General features: G+C 37.4%; 1 protein-coding gene across 5 annotated transcripts in view; it reads right to left on the bottom strand.

Annotated features, from left to right (window-relative positions):
- Positions 1-13,398, bottom strand: part of LOC150108763 (protein O-linked-mannose beta-1,2-N-acetylglucosaminyltransferase 1-like) — a 603,478-nt gene that overhangs the window by 147,322 nt on the left and 442,758 nt on the right. For all 5 annotated transcript variants that reach the window (XM_090416229.1, XM_090416227.1, XM_090416226.1 and 2 more), the window contains one exon: positions 5,825-5,900. In XM_090416229.1, coding sequence (XP_090272355.1) covers positions 5,825-5,900 — 76 coding nt within the window. The remainder of the gene's footprint in view (positions 1-5,824; positions 5,901-13,398) is intronic.

Here is a 13,398-nt window from a genome sequence, read left to right as displayed (position 1 = left end):
GCTAAGATAAGGGGCACATGATATAGGGAGGTGGTTGTGCTAATGTATAAAGAAATGGTCAACCATACATGGACTATTATGCTTAAATTTGGTCACCTACTTTCTGCAGCAATGTGGAAGAAACTTTTGAGAGGGTCAAGCGATGAAGAAATAAAGCAATATCAGAAATTAGAATGTTGATTATGGGAACAAGCTGAGAAAATGTAAATTGCAGAATTCAGAGGATAAGCAAAAATTGGGCAACATGACAGAGAATTACAAATAGAACAGAAGGTGAGAATGAGATGCCATTCCTGATTGTGCTGGCCTAGTTGACCGAGGGGGCTAGCATATCTGTTCTCCAACTAACAAGTTGCAGGTTCGAATTCCACTGTGGGCATGAAGGTTTGTGATTGTCTTCAGGTGGGTGATGAATTTCATCACTTGGTGTGAGCTCACTATACTGTTTATAGTAGGATTGAAGGAGTGGTTAAATTCTAAACGAATAAGTTCCGGGGCCCTATACAAAATAACCAATTGTATTTACCTTTGAATCCTATCTGGAGAAGCTAAAAACCTACCCGTCCCTTTCATCATGCATTCATAATCAGGCAACGGTTGATATTGACTTTATATATACACATTAAAAACTGTAAACAATTGTTGAATAAGTAGGTATAATTATCGTAAAGGAAGAAAAGTCACAAAACAGAAAAATGTTCCTACGAAATAACTAATTGTATTTACCTTTGAATGCGAGTGAACAAGTCAGCAAATCTTTCCTTTTGTTCAGCATATTATTATCGCAATGCAACTGATGGGAATTCTGTGTTTTGGGGATTCATTACAGACCTCTTTCTCTACAGAAACTACACCCCAACTGTCATTACAAACCCATTTTGTATTATCACTGTCATCCAGGCTATTTTTCTGTTTAAAGAAGGTACTAATGTACTTATCCATAGTTGAAATACCATATGTACTCAAATATAACTCGCCCTCGCATATACCTCACGCCCTTGATTTTACTTTTCGAAAAAAGAAATAAAAGTTTTGCATATACCTTGCAATATGTTCACAACGGGCGATAGTAACTTGCAGTGGTAAATAATACGTTCTTCCCCAACAGTACACTGCATGAACGAGCAAGAAAAACAAGTACTCCTATTATGCCAGTGAATAGGGTATGAGCAGTCTGTGTAATATATTTCTCAACAAATAGTGCAATTAGAGACAACTGGGATAAAAGCGATACTAATGAATGAATCACATGTCCCCCTCATACAGAAACTATGCTGTATAGACTCAAGCAAAACCATATGTTGCACCGGCAAACACAGTATCTAACTAAAAACTATTGTTATTAATTAGATGTGTCTGAGTTCACCTGCCCCAAAGCAGCAATAAAATTCAACCAAACGTGCTAAATTTCGTAAACGTGTTAAAACGAAGAAATATATATAATGAATGTTTTAATGGCAGTTTCACATATGGAATTCAGTTGAAGAGTTAGCATTTCGACTCAATTGTCAGCTATGCTTTTATCTTTCAGTTGTGCACACTTTTAATAAATTTAGTTTAATCCTTTATCCAAGTGTAAGCAAACAAAGTTTGCACCTGAAATATCTTCAGGACTGAGGTAAGGTACTGCAACACCAGGCAACTCCGAGCAAAGGTGGACCAAGCTCTCACCACTCCTTGTCTCAGTATCTCCCATAATGCAAAGCACATCTCCTTGCAGACATGTATACTGCTATGCATTAAAGGAGGGACCACTACCCAGACCCTGAGGTAAGGTGGTGTTGCACCACCTTACCTCAGTCCTGAATGTTGCACCACCTTACCTCAGTCCAAGTGTAAGCAAACTTTGTTTGCTTACACTTGGATAAAGGATTAAACTAAATTTATTATAGTCTAACCAAGTGCAAAATAAACTTCCAACATCTTTCTCTAAATCCAGAGTAATTCAATAAGTTGGTACACCTCTTGGCAACTTGTATAGGTAAATATGACCTCTCCTATTGCTTCTGCCTTAGTATCTCCATGTTTGGGTCTGCCTCCCATGTTGGATATGAGAAGCTCTGCTTGGGGTAGGTTTTTGCCTGTCTCTGAGTAGAGCCACCGCTGAGATTATGGCTCAGTCTGGTGGCGGGGTGAGCCTGCCACTGGGTAGAGCCAATGCTAAGAAGTTCTCCTTGGTGACGGGGTGAGCCTATCACTGAGTGGAACAAAGCTGAGTTGGGCGATCTTTCGGGATCGTCTAATTTTTAGAGAGGTCTTTACTTAAATACACCTCAATAAAGGTCGAAACTAGTCTGGGTAGTGGCCCTTCCCTTAATGCATAGTACCACAAGGAGATGTGCTTTGCATTATGGGAGATACTGAGACAAGGAGTGATGAGAGCTTGATCCACCTTTGCTCGGAGTTGCACCACCTTACCTCAGTCCTGAAGATATTTTCAAGTGCAAACTTTGTTTGCTTATACTTGGATAAAGGATTAAACTAAATTTATTATAGTCTAACCAAGTGCAAAATAAACTTCGAAAAAAAAAAAAAGTGCGATCTTTTGTTAATACCACATCAATCATATGCACGTCTTAATAACCTCCTATTGTTGTCTGTTTTGCATTAGGCTTAATAACTGTAAAGGCAGAAAAGTCACAAAACAGAAAAATGTTCTGGATCCAGTGCATAAAAAAGTTCTGGGAGTGGGCCCCCAGAGAGCCCTGGCTGAATTTAACCACTGGACTGAAATGGCTTGAAAAAAGTTCCATGTTAGGTCTCCAGAGCAAGGTTTTCAGACTATGTAATAATATATATATATTTTTTTTTTTTAAAAACCCACACACACACAATTATTAAAAACAGAAAAATAAATAAATCTCATCTCATTCACAGTATTGTTAAATCGTAATAGTCTGTTGTTAAATAGTAATGTCTATCTTATTATATAGTCAGTTTAATCTTATTTTACATTAATTTACTGTTTCTTGAATCTATCCTTTTGCTTACTTAAAAGCTTATTCAATCAAAATCCTACCAGCTGCTTTATTGTTATCGTAATTCTACCTCTATAATAACTCTTCTTCTAATCTACTGTCGTGCCCTTAAGATATTAATTCAGATCTATCTCCTCTTCGGATATTGGCAAAATTTATATTTTTTGCTGCACCAGCCAATATCCTATAACAGAAGAGACTCTTGTTCAGGGAAATATTTCTAAATTCTAAAAGGGATACACACGGTTATTTTATCTCGTGCTAGCACTGTGCAGATTCAGTTAGCAATCGTAAATGAATCTCACTTAAGCAATTATATCTAAATTCCTTCCCGCCAAAAAGGTTCTATTTCATAAGTGGTGGTTTGAATTTGTAATCAGGCATAAACTCAGGTATAAGGTTCAAAACATGTTTATTGGAAAACATAGAACATTTACAGTTATGTAAGTTAAATACTCAATGGATCAAAATTCACTCTAAGTTAAGGGTTATACTAAATCACAATGAATCTGAGAGTAAGTTAAATCCTTCAATTATGAGAGGATAAGATCAGGTTTAAGCATAATACTACTAGTATATAATTCCTTTCACAAGTTATTCACAGAACACGCATTGAACACTTATACTTTAATTTACTCTATCAATAATTATCTTAATTCTAAATTTCATTTAAGCAAGTCTAGCCATTGACAAATTACTGCCTATTAACAACTCTTCATTGTCCCACAGGGGTTAATTAATTCAGTCAAATTCTCACTTAAAAGTTCTCTACTAGTGTCATTTAGTTACAGTATACACAAATTTCTTGTTCTTCTAAACGAATTTTAACATAGAACAAAAACTTTTACATTACCGGATCTTTTCATATTTCATGCCACCATCTCATGTAGGTCTGGATTACCTTACTGCATATTCTTTGGCCGTCTTCGTGCCTGGCGATGTACTACGCTTTTTCTTCTAATCGTTTCCGACTGTTGTGTGCTGTCTACCGCTCCGCAGGAAACTTTCTCCAATGGGACATTCTGCTAAGGCTCAATTCCACATAGGCCGTCGTATCGCGATCAGCTCCGCTTGAAAATCTTCAAGCATTCTCAAGAAAAGAGCCTGCCATCCGTCATTACCGTAGTTGACTCACCGCTCTCTCACGAATCCTCCAACCAACTGCCCCTAAAATTCAAATCCAGCAAACGAAGATCAAAAGGTTAAAAAGCCCCCTAAAACGGCATGCTTCATCTTTTATTCGCCCTATTCAGGAGCCCTCTATTCAATGTGGGTTTCACCCACAAACCCAATCGTTCATGCCCCTTGGGTGATCCTACACTCTCCCTAACCTGTCAGGTTACATTATTCTAGGTAGCCGATCTGACGTCATTTTTCTGCATAGGTATAGCCTCCATCGCTACGCTCGACTCATACAGATTATACGCAATTATTCCGGATTATTACTTATAATTTTTCTCAGAATTTCGCAATGTACTAGACAGCTTACTTGGGAATTGCAAATAACTTAACAATAACTCTCAATATATGGCACATATGGACTACACGTTATTACAAAACATAAAACAATACTTCATAATTATTAGCTGATGTGCAGATATCACCTTATCTAGTAGTAGGTATAATGTTAAATCCTGAATAAAGAATTTACTTGTAAAGCTCTCCATTCAGGATCTAACAGTATAAATGCACTACAGGTTTACAAAAACCTTTCATAAGTGAGAACCAAAAAAAAAAAAAAAAACTGGAAGTTGTGCAAAAAAAAATTTAGTGAATTGGGGAGCGTAGATTTTGTAATGCTGTGCTATAATACGATGGGAATGCTTGGAGTGTGAATGAGTTTAAGATTCAACATGATAAATATGTTGCTTGATGAGAGATCTCCCACAACGAGTGACTCTTTGGATGTCAGTTCTAACTACAACAATTATTTAGAACAGTAATTTTTCCCGTTTAAAGAAGGTACCAATGTACTAATCCATAGTTGAAATACCATATTTACTTGAATATAACTCACCCCTGCATATAACTTGCACCTCCTGATTTTATTTTTCGAAAAAATAAATTAAAAAGTTTACCAACCTTATGTAATCTGAGGGCCGGATCAGGAAAAAAAAATTATCCGAGGTCCACATCACAATGCGTATCTAGTAATTTGGTGAACAGCAGTGACACAACCTCGAAAGCTGAACAAATGAACAACACTAATTGCACGCTCACATTCCCCGTGAGCGCCCGGAGCATGCACGTTATAACAAAACAGTATAAGAATGCTTCTTTGATACATCTAATATTCGAAAAACATGTGGGTATATAGTGATGTATAAACAACAAATAAAATTATCAACATCGAGATTTTCGATTAGTGATAGAATTAAAATAACTAATACGCATTCGATTCAAATTATTTTATTTTTTCTTTCGTGAAAATCAAAACCCACAGGTGGGCTGCACAAAATTACACTGTGGCCACATTCGGCCTGCAGGCAGTGCTTTGGACAGCCCCGATTTAGAATATGAATATTTTTCTTTCATTTTATACAATAAAATTATCCCAATAATTATCAATAAAGAAAATGGCAAAATTTTTTCATCTTGTTGCTAGAACATTATATTTCAAGCCTTTATATAAATGTTTACACATTAATATAGAGGCTGTTTGTAAATGATGTCTTGATATTAAATAATGGATCTCTATTATCTTCTGTTGAAATAAAATAAACTCAATTTTGAATAGCTGAATTATCTCAACTCTTCATGATAAAATAACTTAAAAAATAAAGAAAATAAGTGAAAACAAATGTATAATCCATTTCTCAAATATTACAAAGGAGAACATAACACACCTCAAAATAACCATCAATGAACACGGTTATCATTTCAGGGTTGGCACCATGGGCTGAAAGGAGTGACCGGAGCATTCTGACAAAGAAATAAATGAATTCAAAAGAGATTAACGGTAATCTATATTTAACTGAAACTAAAAAAACACTTTAAATGTGCCTCATATTTAACACAATGTGTTAAATACCAGGCACGTTTGAAAGTATGGTATGTTCAGAATATACTACCAAATAATATATGGAAGCGGGGTTGTGCATGTATAGTAAGCTTAGAATGACTCATTAGTTAGCTATTGACCATTTTACTTTCATTCTCCTACCGTTTTTTGTCTTCTACAAATAATTTATAATGAGTGCTGTGATAAAAAATCCTGCCAGTTGCCAGGTTCATGGTATGATATGTTTTTGTTGACAGAAAACAACAGTTCTGCAGAAATTCACTAACTGTGTTGTTTACGGACCTAACATAATGGGTGACAGTCATGTTAAGCAATGGTGTCATTTGTTTAAAGGATGCAATGTTCACGATGAAGAGTGCAGTGGCTGGCCAAGTGTGGTGATAGACAATTTGGTGGAAAGAGTGAACATGAAAATTTGTGACTCATCATTTCACAATTATAGAACTCTTTTTAATTCCTGGAAGTTTTTTCATGCTCATTCATGAAACTGTGATGGAATTGCTGGGGTATAAGAAATTGTGTGCAAGATGGGTGCCAAAAATGCTGGCTGATGTTCATAAACAGCAATGATTGGAATCAGCTGAAAATTTTTTGCAGCATTACAAAAATAAACGTTTTTTTCTTGTATTGTGACTGGAGACAAAACGTGGATTTCATACACAAGAATCAAGTCAAAAAAAATCAATACAGTGGCACCATTCATCATCTCCAAAAGCAAAAAATTCAAGATATTGTCATTAAAAAAAAAAAAAAATTATGCCCACTGTCATCTAGGACTGAAAAGGGATCTTGTTCATTAATTTTCTTCAGCAAGGAACCACAATTTTCCTGTTCACTCTTTCCACCAAATCAACTGTCACCACACTTGGCTGGCTGGTGTGCTCATCATCATCATCTTGCACCCTTCTTTAAACAAACAAAATCATTGCCTTAGCTTATTGTCACTTGTTATGTTAGGCTTGTTATTACACAAATGTCAGTGAATTTCTGCAGAACTATTGTTTTCTGGCAACAAAAGCCTCATCACACCATGAACCTGGCAGGATTTTACCATAGCACTTGTTATAAATTATTCATGGAACGAACGATAATAGAATGAAAATAAAATTGTCAACAGCTAGCTAATGGGTCACTATGCTACTAGCATGATTCTCTCCCATATATTATTAGGCACTAAATTCTGAATGGAGCATACACATTAGTATACCATTTATTAAAAATTGATAACTAGAAGAAAATAGGCTGTATTATATTTATATAAAATATTAATTGTAAAATTATACCTGAGTAGAAATACAGAATTTTAAAACTCAATTCTATTGAAGCAAGATAGTTTTGATGCAAGTACAATTATTTACAGAAACCAACTATGGTCATTGCTAATAATCAATTTTTATTGCATATGATTTTAGATAATATGCCCCAAAACTTAAGGACTGATATTCGGTCATGCTTATATGCTTACTAACACACTAATGTGGGGCTGTCTCTTCCATATGATCTGCTTCAAGTAGAAACTTGTTGAACAGTATATCATGCCCTTTCCATGCTGTGAAAGTGAATTTTTACAGTTTTTGATAAATGTGGCATGTTAGTTTGAAGGTTTTTGGTTAAATTGAATTCTTAAAATTACTTGTGAACTGTCTTAACAATGCAGAAAATCTCAAATGCAATTGTCATCTAAGGTTTATATATAAAAATTGTAGTGCAAATAAGGTTTATATATACAGTATAGTCTGTGGGAGAACAGCTGTTTTTCATTAAGCTGGATCATTTTCATTCCAGTTGTCTAATTACATTAACTGTCACTATATACTGTATTTATTTTTATTATACCAGCCTGGTTAGCGTATTCGCTCTCCTGCCAAATGGCTGCAGGTTCAAATCCCACAATGAGTATGGATGTTTTTGATTGTCAGTGAAAATATTAGTGGTGGTGAACTGAGTCGTGGAGGCAGTTGTTGAGCAGGTGCCCTCCCTCGATGAGTCGTTGGACTCCCTGGAGGCATCATGAAATAATTATTACATGACACCTCCAAGGAGTCCAAAGATGCATCAAGGAAGGGCACCTACTCTACAACTCTGTCACCACCACTCAATCCACCAACTACAGCAAACTGCATCATTTACACCATCGCCATCTACCGTCCACCACCACTATTTTTCACAAAAAACCACAAATATCCATGCCTACAGCAGGATTTGAACCTACAGCCTTTTGGCTGGAGAGCGGGTATAATAACCACTCTGCCAACGAAGCCAAGTGGTTAGCGTGCAAGAAGTATTTGGAATAAGTGAGAGGGATGTTTCGCATTAGATAGTACAACTTGACCAAAAATTATAGGAAGTAATGAGACTTGGTTGAATAAGAATGATAAAGTATTTTCAGGGAGGACAGAGGGGAAAGAATGGGGGTATGAGATTTTGCTAATGATAGATGAAGTTGATTTTAACTATGGCGACAGATGGGGAGAAGGAATAGTCACAAGGAAATGGAGTTCATAAAGTTGTCAACAGATAATTACCTGACTCAGCATGTAATGGAAGAGACAGAAGAGGCTTGAGAATGTTCGATCTCGTCTTGGCATCAGAGAATGTATCAATAACCAATTTAGTCACACTGGATTACGAATAGATGTTGAAAGTTTATCTACTTGGTTATATTATAAATTAAAGATGCCAAGAAATAATATTCTCAGCTTCATTCAGAAAACTGATTTTGTGAGTCAATTTATTATTATGGATGAGACTTGGATTCACAATTACACACCAGAATCCAAACAGCAGTCAAAACAGTGGACAGAAGCTGGTTGTTCAGCACCAAAGAAGACAAAGTCTGTTCCATCAGCAGGAAAGGTCATGGCGTCAGTGTTTTGGGATGCTAAAGGCATTCTGTTTATTAATTATCTTGAAATGAGTAAAACAATAACCAGGGAATATTATTTCGATCTTTTAACCCCTTAACATACAAAGACATCTGTGACAAGTCTTTTGTTTATTGCACCAAAATTGATTTTGAATTTTGGTTTCACATATAAATACAACCGAATATAGATGCTAGACAATCTTGTGCCTATTTCCTTTCAGCCGAGAAAAGTTGCCAACGGCACGTATGGCTATTTCGTTTGCATTTGCACAAATTCATCATTATTTTTCAAATAATGATGGATTTGATCCAGCAAATCACCCTCGCCAAAAAAATTGGCAGAAAAATGACCGCTTTCTGATTTTTAATTGATACGTTAAGGAGTTAACCAGACTAGACAAAAAATTCGTGAGAAAAGACCCGGTTTGCAGAAGAAAACAAATCATCTTTCATCGGGACAATGCACCTGTCCACAAAGGTGTTTTGGCAATCGGAAAATTAAGGGATCTGCACTATGAATTACACCGTATACTGGAATATAAATTAAAATAAACTTTAATTTATACTTCCTATATTTTGACAATGTCACGTTGCCATCTTCATGAGACATAGATTAAGGCACGTGCACACAGACACCATAAACAGCAAATGAAGTCAAAACGAGGTAACTACTGTTTTTCCTGAAGTCCTGATGGTGCTCCCCTAGAGGGCTATAGTTGGCCAGTGGGCTGAAGTTCTCAAGATGTATGTCTCCAAAACTTGGGGCAGTCTCATGCATCCAAATTTGTTGAGGTTTACATGTTTCTTAGGGCTGAGGCTGATTCTATGAATAGTCTTTCAAATTTATACTTGCTGTGGTGTATTACAGTGGCTTTCTTCCACCGTATTCTGTGGCATGTATCCAGAGAATTGTCTGCAAGCCCAGAGTGACAGTAGTGGTGAAATCGGATGTAGTCCTTGTGTTCTGATATTCGCTGTCCTGCCTGTTTGGCCAAAGTAGGACAGCTTACAGCTGCAAGGGACCTGGTATACACAGGGTAGATCTAGGGAAAGTGGTTGGTCTTTAGTGGAGTGGATAACAGATGCCAATTTTCTATATGGCTGTAACAAGAGGTCAGGTCATGTTTATTCAAGATTTTGGTAATTTTTTCAGAGGTGCCCCAGATGTAGGGAATGGTGATGGATTTAGAGTAATCTTTTTTGTGAAGGGGAATGGGGGGGGGGCTGTGGTTTACTGGTTTTAGTATTTTTTAGGGGTCGTAGCCATTGGCTGAGAAAGTGTTAAGCATGTGATTTAGTTCAGTGGTTAGGGCATTGTCATTTGAACAGATTAGTGTAGCCCTGTTGTATAGTGTCTTAATAACTCCAAATTGTTGTGAGGGAAGTGGTGGGATTGTTGGTGAATGTACCTGCCTGTATGGGTGGGTTTTCTATACACTGAGAAAACCAAGGTTCCATCAGGCTGGCAGGTGACATGTGTCTAGGAAAGGAAGGCTGTTGTTTTCCTCTTTTTCCAGGGTAAAAATGATTCTGGGGTGTTGGTTGTTTAAGTGCGTTAAGAAAGAGAAGAATGTATCAGAGCCATGTGGCCAATTAGCAAACACATCATCAACGTAGCGAAGCCATATGGTAGGTTTTTGTTGGGCAGAGTTTAAGGGCTTTCTCTTGAAAAGTGTCCATAAAGAAGTTGGCCAAGGGTGGAGAGAGTGGTAAACCCATGGCTGTCCCTCTATCTGTTTGTAGAATTTTCCCTGCCAAACGAAATAGCCTGAGTTCATTGTGAACTGAAATAGGGCTGAGATATCGGGGGGAAAATTTGGCTTGGATGAGCTCTAAGGTTTCCTTGAGTGGGACATTTGCAAATAAGGAGGAGACGTCAAAACTGACTTATGTCAGTATATTGGAGTGTAAGGTTTCCTACACTTTCTTTGAAGTGGGCTGAGTTTTTTTGTGTGTGATGGTGTGTTGCCAGTATAGTGTGCGAGCGTTTTGGCTAAATGTTTGGCTAATTTGTACGTGGGGGAATCAATTCCATCCACTATGGGGCGTAATGGCACTTTTGTTTATGTATTTTTGGAAGCCCATATATACGGGGGAGCGTAGAGTTAAAAGGTTTTAATTTGTTAGTAACTTCCACAGGCTAAGAAGTGACCTTCTTAAAGAGCCTATGGAGTTTTCTAATTTGTGAGCTGGTGGGGTTGTATTCAATGGGGAGGTAAGTAGCCTGATCAAATAATAAAGCATTAAGCTTACCTGTGTAGTCAGTATGGTTGAGCACCATGGTGGCATTCCCCTTACCCACTTTGGTGATTACTATTTCTTTGACTTTCTTCATTTCAAGTAGAGCTTTATATTCACTATTGGATATGTTGGTTTTTGGTGGCCTTGCTTTGGTGAGAACACAGGCTACATCCAATATTGTTGGTGATGTGGTTTGGAAGGTGGGGGATACCACATTCAATATGGATCAATTTCTTTGGCTGGTATTTTTCTAGGAGCAATGGCAAAATTGTGGCCACGTGCAAGAGCGTTGTGCTTCAGGCTTCAAAATAATGGTGAAAAGTTGACTACCGTGTTGAGTGGTAGTTTTGGTTTGTTCGGAGGTAGAGTTCTTTTTTATATTATCAAATTTCTTGCTATGTCGATTCCATATTTTCTCAAATTCTTTTTCTGCCGAAGTGCAAGAGACAGCATATAGAAAGACCAAAGTTCATAATTCCGCGTATAGGAAAGCTCTTCCTCTAGCACCTGAATAGCTTTGTTTGCATCAGCTAGGAGAACACGAGTGGCATCAATTTGTTCTCGTAGCAAAGCGAAGCTAACGCAGTTATAAATTCGGAGAGCCTTCTGTGAAAAGAAAAGGTGCTTATATTTCACAGAATTTGGGATTACCTGATTATCCCGACAGTTTTTTTAGGAAGATCAAATGATTCAGTTGTCTCGATAACTTCAGCTTACCGTATTGGTGGGCCTTGCGTGCGATAGAATCTCCATGGATGATAGTAAATCTCGTAGAAAGGCTTATATGTCGGTTGCACATGATTACTAAATAACTTAAGGAATTCACATCGTATACTGGAATATAAATGAAAATAAACTTTAATATATACTTCCTATATTTCGGCAATGTTACGTCGCCATCTTCATGGGAACATAAGATTAAGACACATGCACACAGGCACTAAAAATAGCAAATAAGGTTGAAGCGAGGAAACTACTGTTTTTCCTAAAGTCCTGATGGTGATCCCTAGCAAGCTATATTAGATGTTCATGGCCATTGGGCTGAAATTCTTAAGATGTACGTCTCCCAAATTTGGAAGAAGAATTAAGGTCACTTCTTGGCCTGTGGAAGTTACTAAGAAAATAAAACCTTTTAACTCTAGACACCCCCCCGTATATATGGGCTCTGAAAAATACATAAACAAGAGGTGCCATTAAGTCCCATAGTGGATGGCATTGATTCAGAGGCGTAGCTAGAGGGGGGGGGGAGGCAGTCCACCCCGGGCAGCATGTTGAACATTTTTGAACTTTTGCAGTCAATTCTAAAATACAGTCTCGAAAACTCGGTTCCAACTAGTGTAATACTATTGCGAAATTTCCTCACAATTGCTGTAAGTGTTGCTAGTTGTGAGAGGAGTTTTTCTAAATAAAACTGATTACTATGAAATAGATTTCAACAATGTCATTGACGATTTTGCTAACAGAAAAGCAAGAAAAATAACATTTTAGAATGTTGAAATTAAAGATTTACTTTTAAAATAAACAGTGTTTTAATTTATTTCCCTATATGTCGTTTTGACTTTTTGAGTATTTTTGGTGTGTATCGAGAAGGGTGTCAAACTCAGGGATTGCCCAAGGGGCAAAAAGCTCTAGCTACACCACTGCATTGATTCTCCCACATACAAATTAGCCAAAGCACTCACACACTATACTGGCAACACACCATCACACATAAAAAACTCAGCCCACTTCAAAGCCAATAGAAAATTGGCATCCCTTATCTGCTCCACTAAAGACCAACCACTTCCCCTAGACCTACCTGGTGTATACTAGGTCCCTTGCAGCTGTAAGCTGTCCTACTTTGGCCAAACAGGCAGGACAGTGAATATCAGAACACAAGGACTACATCTGATTTCACCAGTACAGCCGCTCTGGATACACGCCACAGAATAAGGTGGAAGAAAGCCACAGTAATACACTACAGCAAGTATAAATTTGAAAGACTATTCATAGAATCAGCCTCAGCCCTAAGAAACATGCCAAACCTCAAATCTGGATGCATGAGACTGCCCGAAATTTGGGAGACGCACATCTTGAGAACTTCATCCCAACGGCCAAGAATTCCTAATATAGCCCGCTAGGGGGCACCATCAGGACTTTAGGAAAAACAGTAGTTTCCTCGCTTCGACCTCATTTGTTATTTTTAGTGCCTGCATGCATGTGTTTTAATCTTATGTTCCCATGAAGATGGCAACGTGACGTTGCCAAAATAAAGGAAGTATATATTAAAGCTTACTTTAATTTATATTCCA

The sequence above is a fragment of the Typopeltis vanoorti genome, chromosome 3, assembly GCF_054136105.1.
Source record: "Typopeltis vanoorti isolate ZY-2024b chromosome 3, IOZ_Tvanoo_1.0, whole genome shotgun sequence".
In the NCBI taxonomy this organism is placed as follows: Eukaryota; Metazoa; Arthropoda; class Arachnida; order Uropygi; family Thelyphonidae; genus Typopeltis; species Typopeltis vanoorti.
Note: the sequence above shows the minus strand (reverse complement) of the source record. Positions and strands in the feature narration are given on the sequence as shown.